General features: G+C 44.1%; 1 protein-coding gene across 11 annotated transcripts in view; it reads right to left on the bottom strand.

The window, feature by feature from the left end:
• REV3 (recovery protein 3) overlaps window positions 1-25,309 on the bottom strand; it is a 220,325-nt gene that overhangs the window by 160,823 nt on the left and 34,193 nt on the right. For 8 of the 11 annotated variants that reach the window (XR_015184974.1, XR_015184973.1, XM_086487616.1 and 5 more), the window contains exons 3-10: window positions 4,545-4,611; window positions 4,381-4,430; window positions 4,179-4,291; window positions 2,309-2,351; window positions 1,608-1,676; window positions 1,210-1,507; window positions 1,027-1,118; window positions 577-945 (exon numbers count right to left, since the gene is read on the bottom strand). Coding sequence is in view for 9 of the 11 variants with exons in the window: in XM_086487616.1 (XP_086343742.1) it covers window positions 577-945; window positions 1,027-1,118; window positions 1,210-1,507; window positions 1,608-1,676; window positions 2,309-2,351; window positions 4,179-4,291; window positions 4,381-4,430; window positions 4,545-4,611 (1,101 nt within the window). In the remaining 2 variants the exon portion in view is untranslated. Of the gene's footprint in view, window positions 1-576; window positions 946-1,026; window positions 1,119-1,209; window positions 1,508-1,607; window positions 1,677-1,779; window positions 2,283-2,308; window positions 2,352-4,178; window positions 4,292-4,380; window positions 4,431-4,544; window positions 4,612-7,643; window positions 7,829-25,309 lie in introns of those variants that run through there. The other 3 variants (XM_086487618.1, XM_086487614.1, XM_086487619.1) reach the window with 3 other exon arrangements.

The raw sequence follows: 25,309 nt of genomic DNA, 5'->3' as shown, positions 1-25,309 counted from the left end.
TAGTTCTCTGTAACTTGGTAACTTTGTAATTTCCGTACTCAGACATGGTATCAGATTCACCAATTGTAACTTTTTGGTCTCATAGGTCATTTTGGCCTTTTGAAGACGTTAGTATAACATTTCATTTCATCATCATCATCATCATCATCTCTCTCTCTCTCTCTCTCTCTCTCTCTCTCTCTCTCTCTCTCACACACACACACACACACAAAAGCACGCTATCGCAAAATCACGAGACCTATACCAGCGCAAATCTCAAAAACCTTGCAAGTTTGCGGCATTGGCAGATTGCCTGCCTTCACTTAATCTAAGGAGGTAAGACGAAAAGACCAAGAGTTTCTTCCACATCGACGGACAGTGGCACCTATATGCAACAATCAAATTACAAAGCTGCAAACCTGTAAACATTTTTTGCATGTGAAATAGAATTAAACATGCCCCGTAAGAAATTTGAACCTGACACAGTGTAATGGGACATGAAGTTTACTTGCAGATAACTGACATGTGCAAAATTTCGCATGCTTTGGAAAAACTTCAAGTCTAAACATAAGAAACAACATGTAAGCCTGTAGAAACCTGAGAGCTTTGAGTAAGCTGATGTCTAATTAACTCTTCATTAAGCAGGACATCCTTCTCCTCAGTATTTTTCCGAGAATCCATGCTCAGTGACCTAGAGAAATCCTCACTATTGTGTTTTCTTGACAAGCTGTTTTTGGAATGTGCAGCTTGAGTGCATAAAAGTAGAGCATTTGACTTGAGACTTGACTCTTGACTGATATTGAAGTCTTCATGAACATCATCTTTACAAGCTTTATCAGCATCACCAAGTGGTCTTTGAAGCATTTGATCGAACTTTTCCCTGTGTTTTGCAGCATGTCCACAATAATTTGATAACAGATCCCTTTCCTTCATGAAAACATCTGTGCTCCTTGTCACATTGAGCTCCTGATACCACAATACCCTCTTCAAAGAGTGATAACCACAAGATTAACCTCATTTAGGCGTGCAGCAAATGCAAGTGCTTACATCCCATATAGGAATGAGTGATTGGACCATCTTGACATCTGGGGCAGCCTTTTCCAGTGGTATGTATGAAAGCTCAGACCAGTTCATGATAGCTATGTTCAGAAGACAAAGTGCCAATCCCACATGTTAGCATTGTCTCAAAATCTATAACGCACCAAGTTTTACTCGGAAAGACTTGGGTACCTTCTACACATGTATCTCCTTCCAGTTCACAAGTGCTCTGCTTCTCAGGCAGTACACTCTGCGCTTCTTCACCTCTGTCAACCCTTCGGCACAACATCTCCATAAGATTGCCGATTGCCAACCGTGCTTCAAGAGTTGAACTTCCACTTGAAGGCACGTGTTTGGTCAGCAACGACACCATATTTTTAAGCTTGGATTTTGAAGTGCAAATATTGATGAACTCATTTTTCAGCACAGGCTGTCTAAATTTGATATCAGATAGGTGGACATGCCCCATTCCAGAAAGATTGTAGTCTATCTGCAATACCAGACGTCATCGAAAACACTGAAGAATCTCAAACCTCAAAAATAAGAAGGAAAACAAATCTCCCAAGGGTGCAAATCAGTAGCATCCTTACCATAACTTGAAGCAGGAAAGGTATATGTGATTCATAAGGCTGAAACCTTCTATTTAAAATCCCACCTCCCTGAATTTTGCACCGAAACAAAGAAACAAAATCAGCTTTTTCAGCCCTATATCCAGAACAAAATACACTCCGGAAAACTTTCTAATAATGCCTCCAAAGTGACCTTGCAATTGATTCCTGTCTATGTTGCTTAAGAAGATCAGGCCCAAATTATGGGAATGTATATGGTCGAAGTGGAAACTCGGCTACATATTTCACACAGCTTTAAGAAAATCTTAACAAACCATCAGTTGCATTTGCCAGAATGAAAAAGAGAAAACAGAATGGCTTCAGCACAGGCTTGCTCATGGGCTGCTGATCCACATACTTTTTTTGGCATGCAGAAAATAGGCATCGACTGCCCAAGGCAGAATTGATGGTTTGCATTCTACATTGAATCGCTTCTGCAATATAACTTAAAGCCTTGCTCTTACGACCTTAGTCATCAATTAGACAAATTTCCAATGTAAACCTTCCTTCTCTATCTTGAAGAAAGATTTGTCATAATTCATCAAAATCCTTTTCTATGATTTTCAAGATGTCTATGTTGTGAGTGATTAATAAGGTCGAAAACAAACAAACACTCCCGATACACCATAAAGCTCTTTCCAGCACGCAACCAGTAACTTTCAGTGCTGAGGTTTATGTCTTACTAAAAGAAGCTCGCTCAGACGTGGAACCTCTTGAGGGTAGTACCTGCATTTACTCGTTAAGAAACCAATGTCCACTGTCCAAATAAAATCAACTTTGTTACCCATATCCACTGGCTCAAAACAGTGCAACCCACATCCTAAAAGTATCTGAAATTTTGATCATAAATCATCATAGCACACAACACAAGTTAGTCTTCACATACATGTCCTCACTTGAGTAACTAACCACCACCATGATCATCCTACATTAATTACAAGTGGCCTTTGCCATAATAGTTGGGGTAAACTGCAGTCGAAGCTGCCAGTTCCCATATTTTGCCCAGACCCTTTCGCTGTCCTCTCCCTCCAATGTGCATTCCACATGCCACACAACCACCCACCCCTGCTGTCTGTACCCCCTCCCTCACATGTAATTTTCTCCCATCCTCATGAACACAAGTTTCAAGGATAGCCTACCCAAAGTTTGATTGCCATGCACAGTTGAAGAGATAATGTGGCATTAAAAGAAACCAAAACATTTGGACAAAGCGAATGATACCCAAATAGTGAGTGCGGTCTCTCAGTACTTTGGTCACCTGTGACAAGGTTTTGTATAGAATGTCTTGATACCCTTTAAAATCCTAACATTTTGTACTACCCTATTTGATAGCTTGCTCAGTGTAATTGTACCTTCTTCCTCACAGGGACACTCATCAGTAACGAAGTCCGTATTCATTGTCTTTTCATAAAGCAAAAAGCCGAGTGCTCTCACAATCTCAAGCAGCTCATGGCAATGAGACAACTAAATCACCTACTCAGGTGCATGAGAGCACAGGCAGAGCTCAAGGGGAAAATGAATGAGAGTCCTTCACATTGTCAGGATGACCTCTTCAGCTGTCGGGATGGGCAATCGTCATGATCATCCAGTCCTCCTAAAGGCTCTTCCCTTCACCACTTTGAGAGCAGCTTTTGTGATATCCAAACGCTTCGCTTTGATGGATATCATAAATGCTCCCACTTCCTGTTCATCTTTACAACATGTATTATTGAATCTCCAGAGGTCTTTTAAATCCACCGCTACTAGCTTCTATTTGCATTGCTCTCATCTCAAATAAACTGTTGCATAGCCCCATGGAACTGGGTAGGGCCAATAATAGAGAAAAGGGAAAGGGGGTCTGGAAAAACAGGAGGTAAAAATGAGGGAAAAACATACAATATGCTAATAACATAGTGTGTTGATGGCAGTTTGTATGAGAGATAGAGAGAGCATTGCCATACAAATTGAATTTTTTAAATATCACAAAGGTCTAGTTCCAAAAACCACGTCATCAGACTGTTTAGGATGTTCCATCTGGGCATTGCCACAGGGCAAGTTTTGGCAAAAGAAAACGCAAGGAGATGGGTTCCTTCATGCATTCGTTGTAACTATGAAATGTTGATAGCTTTGGTATTCATACAAGTGAGGACAAAGTGCGCTTCACAAAACACTGCTGCAGTATGACATGGCAAATAGACAAAAGCCTAACTTCATTATAGCAGTCTTTTAAAACCTTCTACAAACTGCAAACAATTTGCTAAGGCTGACTTGTAAGTGCAAAATAAGGTCAAGAAAAATGAAATTAAAGAGTTGATTTAACAGAATTTTAATGTTTTGAAGCTGTTTTGACCAAACAAACTTTCAAGCCCACAGCAGAAAAACATTCGGCCAAGGTGCACAATAAAAGATAGAAACCAGCATTTTGCTCATAGCTTAACAACCTATTTGGTACTCTTATAAGCACCATACATGCTATGCAGTATCTTGCACAAACTTTTAAGACATGAGAGCAATCTGGCCATTAGACTTTAGTGTTTCATTTGCTGAAGCCAGAAGATGAAGCAATAAGGATACAACACTATCTTCACAAAAAGCTGCTCCTCCGAATGAAATCCATAGAACTTCCTCCCGCGAACAAGACTGCAACTGTAAACATGCTGCCGTTTGGCTCCAAAATTGCTTGCTAGCTGTAAAGAAATAGTAACATTACCATAGAGTCTATAGAAAACAAAATCCTGCTGTCCGTTTTTCTATTAGGCAGCTAGAAAATACCTACCTTAAGAGCCTTCTCAATTGCTGAGGCCAAATTGCGGACAAATGTAGAAGCTGCAAGTAAAGGTTAAAATGCAGAAAGTCTTACTCCTCATGCTGTGAAGTACTTTCCTTAAGCAGATGAAGGCGAAGAATAATCCGTATCAATAGAAGCAAATCTTTCATTACAAGGTTTACCACAAGTGACATCTTGAGGTAGATCCTCATCGTACGGCACAAAGAAGTAGGGGAATGCCTGCATGATTCATTCCATACAAGAACTCAATGGTTAGAGAACATTGCAGCAACATTGAAGTTACCAATTGCATAAAGCAAAGACTTACCTAATACCACCAAAAGCCAGGATAATTTTGTAGCAAATGCATCAAAAACAAGGTTAAACAACTGCAGAGAGGGCTGGCTAAGAGAGAGATTTCAGGCACAGCCGGAAAATTCACCTTTAAGTCCAAATTATACGCTCATGGTAATCAACCACAAGAAGACGTAACCATCAGCTCCACCTTACAACAGCACACTAAACTTGAAATAACACTTCAGTCAAGACACACAGAGGGGCGGATTTCCACTCTCAGAAGCAATGGCTCCTCAATGGGCGCCCCTTTATTTTTATAGTAACAATCACAGTTACAACTGTTCTAAGAGCCCACCCACAATCATCTCTATACAACCGGGGGCCTAGCCTTCAGCTTGTAAGCTCGGGTGACCCCAAAAGCAACTAAAGCATTTGCTATTTACAAAGTGGCCTCAAAAAAAAAGAAAACGCTTGCTGAAACTGCAATGACAGCTTGCGTAGGATTTTTGTCACGACAACATCACATAGAGGTGCAACGTCATCAGAGTACGGTCTACCACGACATCTGCGCCGCAAAACACAAGCTGCCACAACAGCACTTTCTCTCACGACCTCTCTCCTTCTCTCATCTTGAGTCCCAAGGTCTCTTCTGCACAGTGGATTGAGCCGTCAGGAGTCTGTGACATAACCGCCTAGCCCACCCCCTAAAAGAAAAGTAATCACCCTCGGTTACACCTGTCAAAACAGCCATAGCAACAGAGATCGATAGACACCGACTTAATGCAAGCGTGCTCATGACCATCCACACAAGATAATACACAGGAAAACACAAGATAATACAGACAAGGCATGACCACCACAGAGCATGCAATAACGCATATCCTAATCCACTCTTGATTTCAGATTACATTCATCAATATTTCACACACTTATAAGAGTAACCGGCTGGTCACTTAAACAAGCAGTAAAATCACTGCAAGAATACTGAAAAATTGAAAACAACAAACTAAACTGGAAACACACTTGGGAGTAAGACACAAAGGGCTCTCAAAAGCACTTGCACTCGTGGTATTTCTTTATCACAGAATAGAAGCTATATTCACATAATCCGAATTTACATATGGTGCCGTGACCTATAATTTATAGGCCTAAGAGACCCAAAAGCTACTAAAAGCATCTGTCCTTAACACTGCGCCCTCAAAAGCAACAATGGCCAATTCACACACTAGAAAGCTGCACAGAGGTAAATTATTGTCAGCAGGCCATATGATTGTCACGTCACCAATCTAAATAGTCCATGATCTGCACCGCGATTTACAGACTGCCACGACAACATCCCTTCAATCTCTTCTCTCTTCTGCTCCGGTCTCTATCGTCGGTCTCTACTCTCAGGCCCTTCCATATGATAAGTGTAATGCCACATCACTGATCTGTCACATACCCCCACGTAAAAGAAGAGTAATCACCCTCGATTACACCTGCAAATCCAACATAGCACCCAAGACGAACTTCACCCATGACCATCCCCACAAGACGGTATATGCATGGAATTAACACCACAGAGCATGCATCATCACATAGTTCACACTAAACATTCACATCTTAATCCACACTAGCTTCCAAATGGAAATCTACATTCACATTCTCATCTTGGTTTGCATTGGACTTCATATATCACACTAGATCAGCACCAGAACCATCTTGTCATCACATCCTAGCTGTAGTGACGTTGTATGGATGATGGTCTAGAATCATCACCACCACACTGACTATCTTGAGACAACATAATGCAACCGTTCTTTTCATAGAAATTCCTAGGCAGAATATTGTCAATCCCTGTACCCTATCACTATGCAAAAAAGACATGAACATAAGACTTCTATTCACAATTCTGTTTATCTCTGGCACGAGAAGAGAGCAGCTCCCTTATGCAGCAGGCACTGCACTATGCTCAACAACCAAATACCTAATCTAAGCTCTACTAAAGTCTAAGAAGGCACCTTACACACTACGGTCTCAAAGACAAGATCCTTTATCAAGGACTATCTACCAAGTCTCTCCCCTCCATCCAAACTACCAGGGATCCAAGTGCTCACCACTTTGTACACATCAAGTAGTCCAAAAGATATTTCTGTGAACCTATCAAACCAAGTAGCTCACTACTTGAATCATCTTTAGGATTGATCACAACCCATGATCCTTTTGGAAGGATTTGTCATGACTTTTTAGTTTCACTGCTCAGTCTAGGATCGGACATAAACATCCTAAAAAATCTGTCCCAATTCTTTAGTTTAACTTTCACAATTTAAGTACTTGTGGAGATCCCAATGGACGACGTTCAACTACAAGTTAAAACTTTTTATTTGGTTCAAGAGCAATTTCATGGAGCAGTAAGAAGCAACCTACATTTGACTTTCTTCCACAAAGGCTGAGTATCAAGCTGTTTGTAGTGCTACATGTAAGTCAATATGGTTACGGAGGTTTCTTTTGGAGATTGGTTTTCCACAGCGTAAGACCACAATTTATTCAAACAATCAAGGTCATTACCAAGAACCCAAAGCTCCCTGCCCAAACCAAGCATAAAGAGATACAGTATGATTTTATTCATGAGCAAACCCTGGATGGTACTATTCGACTTGAGTATATTCTACGTTAGATAACCCAGCTGCTATCTTCCCCAAACCTCTACCATAGGCGACATTATCCCTTCATGCCAACTCCCTTTGATTGGTTCCTTCTTCAGGAGCTGAGAATGGGTGTTAAGAGTTTCATCTTTTGTCTATTGGTAGCTCCTGTCACAAAAACTGAAGCAAGCGCTTTATTTTTTCGTACAATTTTAAAACACAACTTTATTCACCACTAAATGAAAAGACAATGCAATCGACACTTCACTAACTGATCGAGCTATTCTTACAAAGCACATGAACTGGAGCTATTCTCCCTCCCAAAACTCCTCTGGTGCATGGAATGTAGACCTTTCATTGGTCTGGTTGCTGAAGTTTGGAATACTTGTAGCCAAAAGTGACTATTTTGACTCATTCTTTGCCCTTTCGTGCACGAGAGCTTGTTCCCCTTGTATCTACCTTCTTCCAAAGCACCAAAACCAAGTCCTCTTTGCTGAAATTTAACCTCCGTGAGCTTGTTGACGGTTGAAAAGTATCTGGACAGCCAAAAAGAGGACTTGTCTAAGTGCACCTACCCCAGGAGGGACACGCACAAGCCTCTCTTTGTCATCTTTAGCCTCTTGGTGTCACAGAAATAGAAGCTAGCACTGAAATACTTAAGAGTTAATTTAGCTATTCCATGTAGGATTCCGCACAGAATAATACTGAGAAAACATTGCAGAAAAAGAACACAGCACTAGAAACCAAGAGATGGGCTGGTCCCCCCCTCCCCCCCTTGAGGAGATTTTCTATCAAATTCTGAACTTTTACAAACATGTGAACCCGAAACGATTTGCACCATTTCCTATCCTAGAGTCTATTCTGATGCATAAACATGCATGTATTCATGAGCCTATTGGGTGAAATTTGTCATACCTGTAGCCGTGAACGGCTATTTCTGCTTCGTTTTGGAGTCTTCTTGGCGGGAGCGATCTCTACTACTGTCAGCTCACTTATGGGGCACCCGAACGTGAGCGCTTTGGCTAAAATTTACAACTCGAATTCAATAGAGTGCTCAAAAACTGAGCCGACAACCAATCCTGTGCTTGTCTAAGTGCGGCTATGAACCATACGGCGTCCTTGCGATTTCTTGGTCTTCTTCTTGGGGTAGTCTTTAATTTGGTTGCCTGTCTGGCCACAGTGAAAACAAGCCTTATCCTTCGGTGCGTCGGCAATGATGACGTTTCTCGCTTTTTCTTCTCTTGGGCACCATGCTGGATGATGTCGAGAAGATCCCGATGGTGATTTGGACTTCTGTTGGAATCGAGGCCGCTTCCTCGAAGTGCCCTCGCCGGATTGGTGATCGAAACTTCTTTTCTTCTCAAATTCGCTCCATTTATCGAATGGAACATTCTGGCCTTTGCCATAGCATCCTCGACATCACGCGGGGCTTTATCCTTAAGCAAGGCCCAACAATTTTCTCTATCATATCACGCCACCAGGTAAGCGCCTTACCGCGCAAATAGAAGGGAATCATCTGAATCATCATGCTCTTCATGGATATCAAAGTACGTAGTCTACTGATGAAATCAATTATTTATAGCTAATTTCCTACATTCCTTCTCTTCCCCTGAGAAATTGGTAGTCTTGTATGGAATTGTTGTAGTGGGGCCACCCTATGAATGCCCAAAAGCAGCAATTTGCGTCTGCAATTGTTGAAGATGAGTGTCGTTCTCAAAAAAGGGCACACTCATCGACCGAGCCATATTTTCAAGAGCAACAACACAAGCATTAAACCCTTGTATGGCTCCCTCGAGAGAGCATAGAAAGTACTCGTAATCCATCTATATAGAGCATGCGTGAATGGAATTTGAGTGTTACCTTGCGTGCCTTCACGTTGTGCACCTGAGCTAGAGAAATCCATGATGAAACTCGATGGAAAACTAGAATTTCCGCGCAAAAACATGCCTTTTTTGCACTTTTCCTTCGCAAAAAATTGATCTTTGGGAAGCTCTCTGCGTCGGCGCGAGCATATGGAGGTGTGCAGGTGATAGCGGGAATGCGTCAGCACGAGCAGCTGGGAGAGAGGAGCCTTGGGAGAGGCGAGAGTGCTTTGAGATAGTCAATTTTTCTGTAAACTTGGCTCTCTGTAAGCAGTTTTTTAATAAACTGCACGTTTCATATTCATTTAAAAGTGTTTTGGCCACATCAAAATGAAGGGGAGAGCTTTTAAAAAAGAATAACGTAAGGGAATAAAATCGATCGCATAGAAAATTGGCGGAGGCCAGTCGATCTACAATCGACGTGTAGAGAGAGACAAGGTAGCAAGCAACACGTAGAGAGAGAGAGAGAGCAGGTTATTGTGTGCAATTTCTCAACAAAGGGCAACGAAATAATCCTTGTGTGGGCAAGCCACGTTAGTTCCAGGCTGGCACGCTCCTCTCGGATTCACTACACTGAGTCCACGTTGGACTCTATGAGGAACTGTCAAGGTCTGCTCTACACCTACACGTGCTCCCTCTAACACGTAGAGTCCATTGTCCCTCTCTCTCTCTCTCTCTCTCTCTCTCTCTCTCTCTCTCTCTCTCTCTCTCTCTCTCTCTCTCTCTCCTTGATTTGCATAGAAGAACTCAGAGAGATTAATAATAGTAAAATACGTTGAATTTACTCATAAATCAGCAAATTAAAAGGTAATTCTTTCATAGTTACCTGAAATGGGAATGGGAGTCCGGGACGGGACGGGAACGGGGAGGAGGAGGGGGGCCCGGAACGGGAACGGGGTCGGAACAGACGACTAAAGTAAGGCTTGAATTACCTCCATTCTGCTTAGTCCCAAATCAACTCCTAAACAACCCCAACACTGCCCCCAACTCTGCCCTCAAACTGCCCCAAATGCCTACTTTTGCCCGTTCCGCCATTCCGTCTCACATTCCGCCTGCCCCCCCCCCCCCCCTTTTCCGGTTACACCCTGTTCCGGAACAATGTTCCGTTCCCGAGTCCGTTTCAGGAATGGGACTCATTCGGAACGCCGTTTCAGAACGTTTGGGCTGTGTCCCACCCGTTCCTTGTTACACTGAATTCTTTGACTTTCATCGAAAAATCAAAAAAATCATCAAGCTACATGTTTTACTGCATAAAAACAAGGAAATTTGACTAAATTTCTGGTTTTCAGCATTGAACAAGAGCATATGCAATTTTCACCGCCTGCTCATGAGAAGAAGAACAGATAAATAAACAAAATTTCGTAAAAAATTACATGAAATTGAGGTTATCTAACTCAAACCAATCCATAGGTGTGCACATGGTCCTTCCTGCAGCCAAGCCATCTCTGATACCATGAAACCAACAAGCACGAGGATATCGCGGCTACATGGACCGCCTATGGACATGCGTCCGACAAACCGCCCGACCATAGCCACCATTCGGCAGCAAGAAAGTTCTTGTTCTTTGCCTTTACTCAAGGTAGGCGATTTGGTCCAATTTGAAGATCCCTCGGTGCATCGTGGCACCTCTTTCCGTCTTTTCTACTTGCAGGTTGTTACCACTCGCAGTGTCTTCTGGGCGCCCATCTGCGTCTGTTTCTGGCAGAGGTTATCAAAAATGTTTCACCTTGCAACCATCTATGTGTTGGGTTAAAGGCCTAAATAACCCATTTTTGTACATTTTTATACTTTGTCCAGGTTCAATATAGGTTCATATTGAACCTGGACACATTTTTTAAAGGTCGCTTATAATAAAAGTGGAAAAACCCAAAACTCAATTATTGAGTTTTCCCCAAAAACGTGAGCCCTCTTTCTTCTGCTAGCGCTTCCACTCCTGCTGGCCTTCGCCTCCCCTCTCTGCACACACACTGCACTTCCTCGCGTGCTCTTTCACTTGCACACACCGCCGCGCGCTCATTAACTGGTATCAGAGCCTCGACTAGGGTTTGCCCCAAACCTGCAAACGTTGAATTTCAGCCAAGAAAGTCAACTTTCACGCGAGATTTTGCAATTTCGTCGCCAAAGGACTCCTCCCCGGACACTAGAGAGCTCCCGGCAACCCAAATTGACCCAAAACAGGCTGAAATTAGGTCAAAAACAGGAAATTACAGGTTATGACAGCAAAATACAGGTTTTGCAAATGATGTATTAAGATGTGGGAATACTTTTGCCTAAGTCCCCGCTACCCGAAAACACTGAAATTGCCGAAAAACAAGTCCTAAAACAGGTGTTTTAAGCAAATTTCATATTTGCGAAGGTTTTTGCAAGTGTTTTTATGGTGCGATTACATTGGGGAAAGTGCAAATTGATGCAATCTACGCACATTTGACAAATTTTGTCGATGTATGACCATTTATGGCTCAATTTCATGCAGTTTTGATGCTACAAATTGGTGCTTTTGTGCTTACATGCTTCTAAAGGCTGTGTATTAGCCTTATGTATGTCTTCTAAGGCTAAAAACAACTAAATTTGTTGTTTTCGAGCACAAATTCGCTCGCTGAAATTTCCTGCGCATAAATTTCAGAAATTGAATTTTGAGCCCAAATCGACCTATTTTGCCCCAAATTGCTCATGTGACCATTTGGAGTTGTAGTGCACATCTCTGTGAGGCTATACTCCGATATTGCGCATTTCGCCCAAAAATTCAGCGTATTATCCCTGTTATTTCGTGCAACTATGGCCTCATCTTCTTCGGATGTGAAGAACCTCTTCGAGATTAGGAGGTTCGATGGGACAGGTTTTGATCTTTGGAAAGATGGGATTCAGGGAATCCTATTTCTTAAGGATTGCAAAGGGACACTTGAACAAGTGAAGCCACAGAATATGACGGATGAAGCATGGGTTAGCATAAACAGGAAGGCCCTTACATACATTAAAATGGCCATGACCGATGAGACCGTCATTGATGTGAAATGTCTCACGACTGCTTTTGATGTGTGGGAGAAGTTGAAGGGAATGTATGAAAATACAACGCCTGTTAACCAGGTACACTTGATGTGAAAACTTGTTGGCATGCAACTAGATGAGTCAAAGAGCGTGGCAGAGCACTTGTCATTATTCGTAGGTACTTTGTCGTAGTTACAGGATTCTGGCTTGCCCCCTTTTGATGATAAGCTGAAAGCTATCTTCTTGCTTATGACCTTACCTGAGTCATGGGAAACTTCGGTGGTTTCGTTGTCCAATAACCCCAATTTGACCTTTTGATGGTGTTAGGGGTTCTATCTTGAATGAAGAAATCAAGAGGAAAGCAAGTGGAGAGGGAGACAGCTTTGCCAACATGGTTAGAGGCAGGACAGAAAAGAAGAATGCTTATGCACAAAGGAGTAAGAGTAAGAGTAAAGAAAGGGGAAATGCAAGCAAAGGCAAGGGTGATGTGACTTGCTATCAATGTGGCAGGAAAGGTGTCACGAGGACGTGGCAGTTATTAACCATGTCACAGAGATGTGGCAACTGCTAACCTTGGTTGTTGGTTTCTTTCCAATGGGGTTTATTTTATTTGTTTAAGACCCTCTTTTTGAAGTAGCAAACGGTCGGACATTGTATGGCCAATGTGAACGGTAGATTCACCCGCAGACGGGAAGTGGTCGGCACTGGAATTCGTATGGTAAGAGGATGTCTAGGCTCAGAGCAAGATCATATAGGTCCCCCCGTCGCACTTAGCAAGTTGGTGGATACTAGGAAGTGAACTCAATTAAGGCGTAAAGTCAAGGTGGGACTACCAACAAAAAGTATCCGACAGTTGGGCCACATTGCACTTTTGGATGAGGTCCCAATGAGGATAGTTGGTCAGAAGACCAGTGGCAGCCCAACGGAAGCATCTCCTAAAATTTAGGGAATTGCTATTTTGGGCCATGAAATGTGTTCGCGTCATTACCTCCGGTATGACTAGGGGAACATTTTATAACTCTGCCGCGAAGTCAACTGGGCAACCGGTCAGGATATTTTTAAGCGGCGAACCCGAAACGGGAAAATGCTTGAAAATGCGCCAAGTGTCACATTTTGGTGAACTTTCCTCTTGCAGAAAAATGGGCGCTGATTTTTATGCTGGGAGAGGCCTCATTTGCAACCTGTCACAGGTTAAGAGCTATGGAGTGCTTTCTTTCCCTCTCATGTACAGTGTGGTGCTAGGAGTGATGCCCTGCACACTACACACTGCTCTCTCTCTCCCCTACGTGCAGTTATGTGATGCCCCACAAGAGGGCTACTCATTTGACTGATGTACAGTTGTGTGGGTTCATGCTTTTGTGCTGAGGCAAGAGCCTCCTTGAGCAGGAACAGGGGTAGCTAACTGCTGCTCCAAAGCAAGCACTGGTGAGGGTCATAACCTCACCGTACAGGTGCAAAATCAGCGCTGTGTATGTGCTGTAAATTTACTGTTTTTCAGCCATACGGACGCCAGGATCATTGGGAATCGTGCCCCACTGGCAAAGGACAGTTAGGGGACTGTTTGGGGCTGAAAACAGGGCAAAAACCAGTAAATACAGCGTGCTGAATTTACTGTTTTTGGACAGGAATCAGAGGGTAGACGACAGTGCAAGTGAGTTCCAGCAGGGGAATTGGTTTCGCGCAAGTTTTGGGGCTGTTATGCTGCCGAAATTTGGCCAAATCAAATGGTATCTAGGTGGATACACGTGAAGGATTCCCAGGGCCTTACCTTGTAATTTACCCTCCTTAAGAATAAAGAAATACCGAAAGGGGCGCCAATTTTGGGGCCTACAGGTTGTCGGCGTCTGCTCGGAGCATTCTAGCTTCCGAGCTGTGTGTGTGATTAAGTGTTAATTCCCATTACAGGTTCTCGTTGCAAAGTGCTCTGTGTGTGTGTATAAAGTAAAGAATTTCGGGTGAAAGCCAACGCCTACCGCCCTACGGGCCGGTTTCATGGTTCCGTTGCCGGGACATCAATCACTTTTTCCTCAAAGAGTGAGCCTGGATTGTTCAGGGTAAAGACACACAGTGCAAGAACGCGGGGATTACACTATGGCCGACAAGGGGAAGGGAATTATGGAAGAGGGTTCCTCTCCAAAGGACAGGCAGGAGATTCCTATGGTTTTTGAGATTGGCGAGAGCTCACGGCCACGTCAGTCTGTACCTCCTGTCAACGTGAATGTCCCTCCAGTAGTACAGGGCTTTATGACAGGGCAACTTGAGGATGATGCGTTTAAGACTCAGTTAGTTGCCGCGGTGAATGTCTTTTCGCAGCTGGTGCAGAATCCGAGGTTTATGGAATTCTTGCAAGCGCCACCAGTGCAACATCAAAATAGGCAACCTACGCCGCGTACGGAGCTTGTTGAAGCTCAAGCCCAGGTACTTCATGAGGCGCAGGAGGAAAGGGAACACTCGCATGTTGCGGAGTCGGGGGCTCCAAAGCAGGTTCCTCCCGTGCTTGAACAGGTGGCTAGAACGCCTATTCCACAGGTTATGCCAGTTCAGCCCGCCACCTTTCAGAGCCAGCATGCTGTCTTGAATGGACAGGGAGCTGGATACCAGGCTATGCACTCAGTTTTTCCACCACCCACGGTACATCCTGGGTATTTCGGGGGTGGATCGGTGTTCCAAAGTATGGCTGGTTATGCGTCTGGAAGTCAGCCGTACATGCCAGGAACAGTGTTCGGGGGTATGCAAGGCATCATGCCAAACCCCATGTATGGTACTATCGGCATGCAGCAAGGTTTCCACGGCAACCAGGGCCAGTTTGGGGTGCCACAGGCTCATTTTGGCATGGCTGGTTTTTCTGGACAGCAGCCAGATATCGCACCTCTGATGCAAAATGTGAATGGCCAACACGTGCCGATCATGCCGAGTACAGTGCCCATGTTGCAGACCATCCCGTATGACAACTTGGGGGCACTAGAGAAGCCGAAGGCTTACAAAGAAGGTGGTGCAGCGGTAAAGTTCAGTACCTTCAGTGGTTTTGAGGACAAGACAAAGGCACTCACTTTCCTCCAGCAGTTTGATACAGCTTATGCGGGAGGGAATTTTACAGAGGCCTCGAAGGTCAGGAAAGCTGCCACTTTCTTAAAGGACAATGCGCTTACATGGTGGACGACATTGTTAATGCAAGGACAGGCACCCGCCACTTGGGTTTACTTCAAGCAAATGTTTGCATCTCCTTGGCTATCAAATGAATTTGAAGCCGATGTCCTGACAGATTGGCACCACCTTACGGCAGCTTCGTGCAAGAGCTTGCTGGAGTACAATAGGAGGTTTTGTAAAGCGTTACTCTCAGTGACCTCCTATAGATTTGTGCCATTGACAGAGCAGATAGAGAAGTATTGTTGTGGGCTGCCTAAAGGGCTTCGCGACTACTATACAAAGAATAGAGTGGCTACCCTTACTCAGCTTATGGAAGTTGCGAACACTGGTCTTGCCCTGTTGAAAGGAGAGGACAGTGGATTTCCGAGCAGTGATAAAGGAGGGCAGCAAAAGAAAAATTCAGCGAAGAAGCCCTTTGTGAAAACGGCTCCTGATGCGTCACAGGGGTCAGAACAGGCCACCAAAGACAAGGATTCAGCTGGGACTTCTGGAGCGCAGGCAAAGAAACAAAAAAGGAAGCCTTTTGTGCGCAAGTCGCTCGAGGAAAAGAAGGTCCTAATGGCTGAGAACAAATGCTTTATATGCGAGCAGCCTGGTCACTTTTCTATCAATTGTCCACAAAGGAAAAGGCCAGCTGACTCAGAGGATAAAGAAGACCAGAAAGGCAAGAAGCCTAAACCCACGGCAGGTTTAGTGCCAGACATGGTGGGTGACAGGCCCAGCACAGATGCCAGTGAGTTATGCAGGGCATGGGGTAAAGTTAGAGATCAGACGGCACTCATCTTCTTTGATCCAGGTGCCAAAGCCAACTTTATCTCACCAGAGTTAGCTATGAAGCTCGGCATCAAAGCTGAAGAGATGGGGTACACAGCAGAGGCAGGGTTGGCATGTCCTGGCCACTCAGAGTGTGTTACTCCCATCATTGGAAAACTGCGTCTACATATTCAGTCGTATGTGGACACTGAAGAATTTTACATCATGCCGCTGGAAGGTTGTGACGCCTTGTTGGGGATCCCGTGGATGTTCCGAGTGCATGGAGTCTTGGATGCCTACAACAAAAAGATCATTGTACAGCATAGGGGCAAAACTCACATCTTGGATGTAAAGCTTAAAGGAGAGTCAGTCCCTATTGTATCTGCTTCTGCTATCACTTCTGTAATAAAGAATCATCTTTCTGTGTACCTGATTTTTGCACGTGATGTCTCAGCTAGTGATCAATCAAATTTATCTGTGTTAGATAAAGAAAGGTCAGCATTTTTGCAAAAGTTTAGTGACTGTTTTTCTGATTCATTACCGTCGCAATTGCCGCCAGAGAGACCTGAGGACCATCGGATAGATTTGGTGCCAGGGTGTAGCCCACCAAATAGACCTCCCTACAGGGTTAGTGCGGCGCAGCAGAAAGAGATTATGGGCCAGGTTGAGGAGTTATTAGAGAAGGGGCTGATTCAACCTAGTTCTTCGCCCTTTTGCTCCCCAGTGCTCCTAGTGCAGAAGAAGGATCGCTCATGGCGCATGTGTATTGATTACCGTGCGTTGAATAAGAATACCATCAAGAATAGGTTCCCTATTCCTCGCATTGATGATATTCTCGATCGTTTAGAGGGTCCTGCAATTTTCAGCAGGATAGACCCGAAGAGTGGGTACCATCAGATTCGTATAAGCCCAGAGGATGTGCACAAGACTGCGTTTAGAACGACATTTGGTCTTTATGAGTTTCTAGTGATGCCGTTTGGGCTAACAAATGCTCCTGCCACGTTCAACAGAATGATGGACCGGATTTTCCGCTCGCATCAATAGTTTGTTGGAACATTCTTCGATGACATGATTGTGTATTCGAAGAATGAAGAGGAGCATAGGCGTCACTTGACCATTGTGTTCGAAGAGCTGCGCAGTCACAGGTTACTTGTCAATCCTAAGAAAAGTGAATTCTTCCTCGAAGAGATACACTTTCTGGGCCACATAGTCTCAAAGGATGGTGTTAGAATGGATCCCGCAAAGGTCGAAGCTATCAAGACATGGCCAGACTTGAAGACTGTGCACGATGTTAGAAGCTTCTTGGGATTGTGTTCCTACTATAGAAGGTTTATCAGAAATTTTGCAGAGATAGCATCGCCTCTTCACGCATTGCAAAAGAAAGAGGTCACTTTCAGATGGACCCAAAAAGAGATTTCAGCTTTTAATCTCTTAAAGGAAAAGTTGACTTCAGATCCAGTTATTGTTTTGCCAGATCTCAGGAAGTCATTTGTGGTCCAGTGTGACGCGTGTGGCAGTAGCATCGGAGCAGTGCTAATGCAAGATGGACGGGTAGTAGCCTATGAAAGCCGAATTTTGCAAGGGCCAGAGAGGACTATGCAAGTCTATGAGAAAGAGCTCTTGGCCGTGATTCATGCGCTTTCTAGCTGGAAGCACTACCTCTTAGGTGCTGATTTTGTTGTCCAAACAGATCATCAGACCTTGCGATACTTCTTGACACAGTCAAAGTTATCCGAAAAGCATATGCGATGGGCAAACATTCTTTCCATGTTCCACTTCCAGATTATGCATGTGGAAGGCAAGAAGAATGTTGTGGCTGATGCGTTATCAAGAAAGCCACAAATTTCAGCTGTGTCAATTCCTTATCATCATGAGTTAGATGACATGAAGGAACAGTATACTGCTGATGAAGATTTTGCAAGGATCTTTGAACAGTTACAAGAGGGGCAACATCACGAGCACAAGAGGCTTGGCCATATGAGCCAAAAGGGCCTTTCTAAGCTTTGTACTTTGAACAAGCTTGATGCTAAAGGCACAAAGCTTGACTTTTGTAATGAATGTCAATATGGCAAGCAAGTAAAGCATTCTTATTACTCGGGTGTCTCTCGTAAATCTTGTGTGCTTGATCTTGTACATTTTGATGTATGTAGCATGCCTACTAAGTCTATGGGTGGTGCATGTTATTTTGTCTCCTTTGTTGATGATCATTCTAGGAAAATTTGGGTTTATTTGCTTAAGTCTAAGGATGAAGCCTTTGCTGCGTTTAAGAGATTTCATGCATTTGTGATCACCCAAACAAGTAGAAAGCTAAAATGCTTGCGTACACACAATGGGGGGGGAGTACACAAGTGCTGAATTTAACAAGTTTTGTGAAAATTTGGGCATTAAGAGGGAGCTTACTGTGCCATACAGCCCCTCTTCTAATGGTGTGGCTGAAAGATTCAATAGGACACTTTGTGAGAGGTGAGATGCATGCTGTCCACAACTAATCTCTCTCATGGATTTTGGGGAGAAGCTTTGAAAACTGTAGTGCATATATGCAATCAATCCCCTCACATGTCTTTGAAAGGTGACATCCCTGAAGAGGTTTGGTCTGGCAAGCCTGCTTCATATGATCACTTACGCATTTTTGGTTGCGAAGCTTTTGTGCATGTTAGACCTGAGTTGAGGAGTAAACTAGATGCGAAGTCCAGTAAAGGCCTCTTCATGGGATATGGTGAAGAAGACGAAATGGGTTACAGGATTTGGTTACTGAAACAAACGAGGAGGAAGGATCTCTCGGCCACACGGACCGCCTACAGATGCTCGTCGGACGAACCACCCGACCATAGCCACCATCTGGCAGCTCCCCCGTGCTGGGGTCAACGTCCCAGGACGTAGGCGTGCACCTGTAAGACCGAGCGTCCCATACCACCGACCTCACCTCCTCGAGGTGACCTCGCGCACCCCTAGCTTCGCGGGCTAACCACTGGCACTCTGCCAGTGGGGTCGATAACTGCAAATGAGGCCTTGGCCTCCCTTTCATAATAATGGCCGGCCACACTGGCCGGGTTCACACTACGTCCGCCCGGACACTGGACGCCCATCCCGACGGCATCTGGGCTAGATCCCCTCTCCTGTGAGCGGGACATAACATACTTCCCCCCTTAAGAACCATTGATGTCCTCATCAATGAAGTGGGGATACTGAGCCTTCAAAGCTCTAACAGGTTCCCAAGTAGCAAACCTTTCAAATTGACCCTTCCATTTAATTAAGTACTCGTCATAAGCCTTTTGGCGAGAATGACGGGTACGATGATCCAAAACTGTCTCTGGTTCCCGAGGATTATACTCAGTTTGCATATCTTGCCACACATTTTCCTCGATAGGCACCACAACATCAGTTTCGCCCAATTTCACTTTAAGGCGGCTGACATGAAACACTGGATGTACAGTAACATCCGAAGGAAGAGCGAGCTTGTAGGCAACTTGGCCAATTTTCTTTGTGATCAAGAACGGACCACAATATCTAGCTGAAAGCTTATAATGCTTTCCAGTTCGCATAGTCTTGGAATCCTTGGGTATCTTCAGATAGACCCATTGTCCCACATCTAGAGTCCTTGAAGACCTCTTTTGATTAGCATAAGTAGTGACTCGGTCCCGAGCTGTTCTTATACTATCCTTAGCCAATTCGAGCATTTCCTGCATGTCATACAGGAAATCACGAGCTTGGCGTTCCTTGACTCTCTCTAAGCCAATAGCAATCGGGGATTTAGGCTCAAATCCATACATCAGCATGAACGGGCTAAATCCAGTAGCAGAATGCTTGCTACTATTATAGGCAAACTCTAACTGTGGGAGATACCTTTCCCAATCAGATTGCCTGTGAGAGACATAAGCTCTCAACATGTCCTCTAACGTCTGATTCATCCTCTCAGTTTGTCCGTCGGACTCAGGATGGTCAGAAGACGACATACTCAACTTCGTCTCAAGGTGAGCAAAAAGATCTAGCCAAAATCGGCCAGTGAACTTAGTATCTCGATCACTGACGATATCTTCTAGGAGACCATACAGCTTATAAAGCTGATCGACAAATAAAACCGCCAACTCATGGCTTTTTACTGTCAACTTCGTTGGTATAAACTTCGCCATTTTTGTGAGTCTATCGACCACAACCCAAATAGCGTCATTGCCTCGACTAGTATTTGGCAAACCAACGATAAAGTCCATGGAAATACTCTGCCACTTAGCATCTGGGATTTCCAATGGATGTAACAGGCCAGCTTTCCTGAGGCGCTCTGCCTTATTGACCTGACACTGAGCGCATCTCTTTACAGAGCTCTCTATGTAAGAGCGCATTCTTGGCCAATAGAAATATCGCTTGACCAAAGCCAAAGTTCTCTGGATGCCTGCGTGCCCAGCGCTAGGAACATCGTGGCATTCACACAAAATCCTTTGTCCGATCTCATCGATTTCCGGCACGCAGACTTTACCATTTCTGAACAATAGTCCACCTCTAATGGAATTTTGTCGCTGTCTCGTCTCTCCAATACAACTCACTTGGGTCTCCGGAACACCCAAGCTTGTATGCGAGTCATGCCCCGCTTCGACCTCGTTCCATATCTTGCCAAAATGGCAATCAGAACGACATAGCCCTCGGAGAGAGAGATAGAAATCCGTCGAGATTTCAGCCACAGACAAGGCATTGACCTCAGGAATCCTGTTGAGCGCATCGGCAACTCGATTGCTGGATCCTTTTCTATACATATCTCCTCTTACATAAGCTCAACCCCTCTAGCCTTCCGGCCTCTGAGATCTTCCTGAGCACAGATATAGCGCAAGGAGTGATGATCTGTCCATGCAACAAACGTAGAGCCATACAAGTAGTGCCGCCATTTCCTCAAGGCGTGGACTACGGCGTAAAGCTCCTTCTCATACGCTGGATAACGCATCTCAGCGTCAAAAAGTTTCTTACTTTCAAACGCAAGAGGAAGTCCATCCTGATAGAACGCCGCACCAATAGCATAATCACTAGCATCCGTTTCAACCACAAACGGTTTGCTAGGATCCACAATGTGCAGTATTAGCGCAGTAGTCACCAAGTTCTTTAGTGTCCGAAAGCTCTCGTCAAGACGCTCATTCCAGACAACAGGGGGATTACCTTTACGACAAGGACCCGAAGTCTTCGGCCCTTACACCCCTCCTTTTAAAAGTTGCGTAAGCGGAGTAGCAACTTTAGAGTAATCCTTGATAAACTTGCGAAAGAATCCAGTAAAGCCTAAAAAGGACTTTACTTGGCGTACATTCTTCAGAATGGGCCAATTTCGCACTTTATCCAATTTTTCAGGGTCAACACGAATTCCATCGCGAGTAATGATGTGACCCAAGTATAGAAGCTCTTTTTTAAAGAATTCACACTTCGAAGCCTTAGCGTAAAGCTTCTCAGTTCTCAGTACTTCGAGAACAGCATATATGCACTAGGTGCTCAGACAAACTTCGGTTGTAGATCAAGATATCATCGAGAAATACAACAACGAAGTTGCCTAAAAATAGTCTCAGCAGATCATTCATCATCTGCTGGAACGTAGCTGGAGCATTGGTAAAACCAAAAGGCAAGACCAAAAGCTCGTAGTGACCATAACGCGTATGGAAGCCTGTCTTAGGAACATCTTCCAATTTGATATGTATCTAATGATAGCCTGATCGCAGGTCTATCTTCGTAAAATACAACGCTCCATGGAGCCGATCTATCAGATCATCCATGCGCGGGAGCGGATACTTGTTCTTGACAGTGAGTTTATTTAACCCCTTGTAATCCACGCGAAGTGCATAGTGTTATCCTTCTTTCGAGAAAGTAGCACTCGCGCTCCCCACGAGGATTTGCTAGGCCGAACAAAACCCCTGTCGAGATAATCCTTCAGCTGTCGCTGAATCTCGTCCTCCTCAGTTTTACTAAACCGATAGGGTTGCTTTGAGAAGGGCTGACTACCAGCCACCAACTCAATGCCATGATCTACTCCTCTCGAAGGCGGCAAGCCAGGAGGTAGATCATCAAGAAAAACATCCTTGAAATCAGTCATGATTTCTCGGATAAGGTTGGATTCGTCGGAATCCCAAGTTCAACAGAAGAACATGAAACATTTTTACGAAATTCAGTGATAAAAGTACCAAGCACTAATGAATCAAACCAAGCAGATGGTACACATTGATAAAAGTCAACATCAGAAGACTTTATTTCTTTATACATTTCCAAAGCAATAACAACTGGTATTGCAAAACCATTATTTACAGACTTCTGATTACAAAGCGACACAGATACATGAGGCATGTGCCATGTTCTGCTTAACAAAAACAAGAGAGTGATGTACATAGTCTATATACAATGAGTCTTGTTTATCATAAAACCATGGAATTCCTAAAATAACATCTGCTCTATCCAGGCGCATGATGTGGAAGTCCAGGTTCTCTTTGTAATCAACCAGCTCGAGCGACAAGTCTGGAACCATTCAATTCCATACATCCGTATCCACGCCACGAGCCATCTTCACGCGATACTCATGGTCACTGTTCTGCGTCCGCAGGTTCAGTTTCTGCACCAATTTTGCATCCACAAAATTGTGTGAGCTTCCATTATCAAGGAGTACAGTCACGTCGTGACCATTGATCTTCCCGAGGAAACGGAGAAGATCGTGCTTACCACACACTTTGGTGCTAAAAGTACAATTTGTGCATAAACTGTGCGCTAAATGATGGATTTCAACTTGAACAACATTAGAGTTACCTAAGATCTCGTGAATCTGAACCGAAGGACGGCCTTGCGGTTTCTGCGTCTTCTTCTTAGGGCAATCCTTGATTTGGTGACCCGTCTGGCCACATCCGAAGCAAGCGCCCTTCTACACTGCATCAGCAACTGAAGCGTTTCTGGCTTTCTTCTTTTCCTAAGAAGATCTCAGCGGTGATTTTGACTTATGCTGGAATCGGGGTCACTTCCTCAAAGCACCCTCACCGGATTGATGGTCTGCAGTTCTTTTCTTCTCATAATTCGCTCTATTTATCAAATGGAACGTCTTGGCCTTGGCCACTGCATCCTTGACATCAGTCGGGGCTTTGTCCTTGATTAAGGCCCACCAATAATCTTCATGTAACCCGAGCAAGTACATGTGCACGACATGTGTGGAATCCACCTTGCAGAAGGTGAGCGCCTCTTTGAAAGCTGTCGTATATTTATCAAAAGACAAGAGTTTTCATCGAAAGACTCTGCACTTTAGCGTAAGCTATCAAAGGGTCCATTTTAGCGAAATCCTTCTTGAATTTCACGCAGAAATCAGCCCACGTCGTAGGCTTTTCTATCATATCACGCCACCAGGTAAGCGCCTTGCTGCGCAGATAAAGAGGAATCGTCTGAATCCTCTGTTCATCATGCTCCTCATGGAGATCAAAGTATGTGGTCCACTGGTGCAGCCAGTTATTTACAGCCAATTCCGTACACTCGAAGGTGGTAAGGTACATAAGGTACGGTACGTATTCGGTACGTCTTGTACGTAGTACAGAATGGATAGAGTTGTTAGGTACGTAAAATTTGTATGTTTTTTTTTTCTAAAAGCCAAAAACCTACAATACGGTCCATACTTGATAAAAATTTCACAAGTATCACTTCAAGCATGTTAGTTCACTATTCTACAAACCAAGGGAAAGGTTTCATACAAATACCAGAAGCAAGTCGCGACTCCTTGCTCGACATTCAATGAATCAACATTGAAGTGACAAGAACAGATACAACTCAAATATACACAACCTAAAATTTGCAGTTTCACAACAAACTAGTTACTGTAGAGAACTTGTAAGTTCACATTGATCATGATTTGCCAATTTGCACACAAAAAATTGATGGGCGAACTCAATTTTGCAGACCCGCTGTGGTTTTTTCCCCAACAAAAAAATGATTGTACAGTACGGATCCGTACGGTACGGTACCGTACCGTACGGTAAGGTACGTACGTATGGATCCTACCTTGGTACACTCCTTCTCTTCACCTGAGAAATTTGTAGTTTTATACGGAATTGTGGCAGTCGGACCACCCTGTGAACACCCAAAAGCAGCAATCTGCGTCCACAAATGCTGGAGATGGCTTTCGCCCTCGGAAATACGCGCAGTCGTCGACTGAGCCATATTTTCAAGAGTAGAAAATCGGGAGCTGAGCCCCTGTACAACCCCTTCGAGAGAGGCCAAGCGAAGGTTCGTCTCAACATTCGCGTTTTCCAGAGCGGTAACACGCTGGTCGAAGCTCTGGAAAGTCCTTGTAATCCATGTATAGAGAGCATGCGTGAATGGAATTTGAATGTTACCTGGCACGTCATCACACTGCACATCCGAGCTGGAGGAATTCATGGCGAAGTGCGTGAAAAAACTAGAAAATTCACGCGAAACTGAGCCTTTTCTGCACTTTTTGGTCGCGAAAAGTTGAGGTTACGAAGAGCTCCACGCGTCGGTGTGAGCGCTTGAAGGTGAGCAGGTGATGGCGAGAACACGGGAGCGCGAGCGGGTGAGAGAGGGAGAGCTCAGGTGATGAGCAGAGGAGTGAAAAGAGAGGGCTCTGCAGACTTTTTAAGTCTCTATAAGTGATTTTGTAATAAGTTGCAGGGTTCACGCTTTAAGTTAAAAAAAGTTAAAGTGTCCAGGCCATTTACAATAAAAGGCCACTTAGGAGAGTAAAATAAACAAGGCAGCATGGTTTTTAAAAAAACGCAAGGCTTAAAAACTGCCAGCATTAAAGAAATTGAGCGAGGGCTGATTTTTCCGACGCGTGGAGAGAGAAGGCTGCAGGCAGCGCATGAAGTGAGAGAAAATCTGGGCTCGTGGAGGCTTGTGTCCAGCACGCACAAGAGGTTCCAATTAGGAGCCAGCGCTACAAACAAAGCCACGCTGGCCTCTGAGTGCTCCAAAACAATTCTCTGCAGGCTGCCATAGAGAGGTAACTCTCTCTCTCTCTCTCTCTCTCTCTCTCTCTCTCTCTCTCTCTCTCTCTCTCTCTCTCCATGCTTCGCACAGAGAGGAGGAGGTTACAGAGAAGGTTTTTTTATTAAAAAGAACATACTACATGCTGAATTTAATCCAAAATCAACAAATTAATAAAGAACATACTGATTTCCATCGAAAATCAGTAAAATCAATGAGTAACCCTCCAATTTTCAACAGTTTCACCTGCGAAGTTGCTGATTTTTATCAAAAATCAGCACCATAATATTGATTTATACCTGCAAACATACTCATGAGAAGAAAATAATCGATTAG

Source organism: Adiantum capillus-veneris, chromosome 17 (assembly GCF_014529385.1).
Source record: "Adiantum capillus-veneris isolate H3 chromosome 17, ASM1452938v2, whole genome shotgun sequence".
Taxonomy (NCBI): Eukaryota; Viridiplantae; Streptophyta; class Polypodiopsida; order Polypodiales; family Pteridaceae; genus Adiantum; species Adiantum capillus-veneris.
The sequence above is the reverse complement of the archived record's forward strand: the minus strand, read 5'-3'. Positions and strand labels throughout refer to the sequence as shown.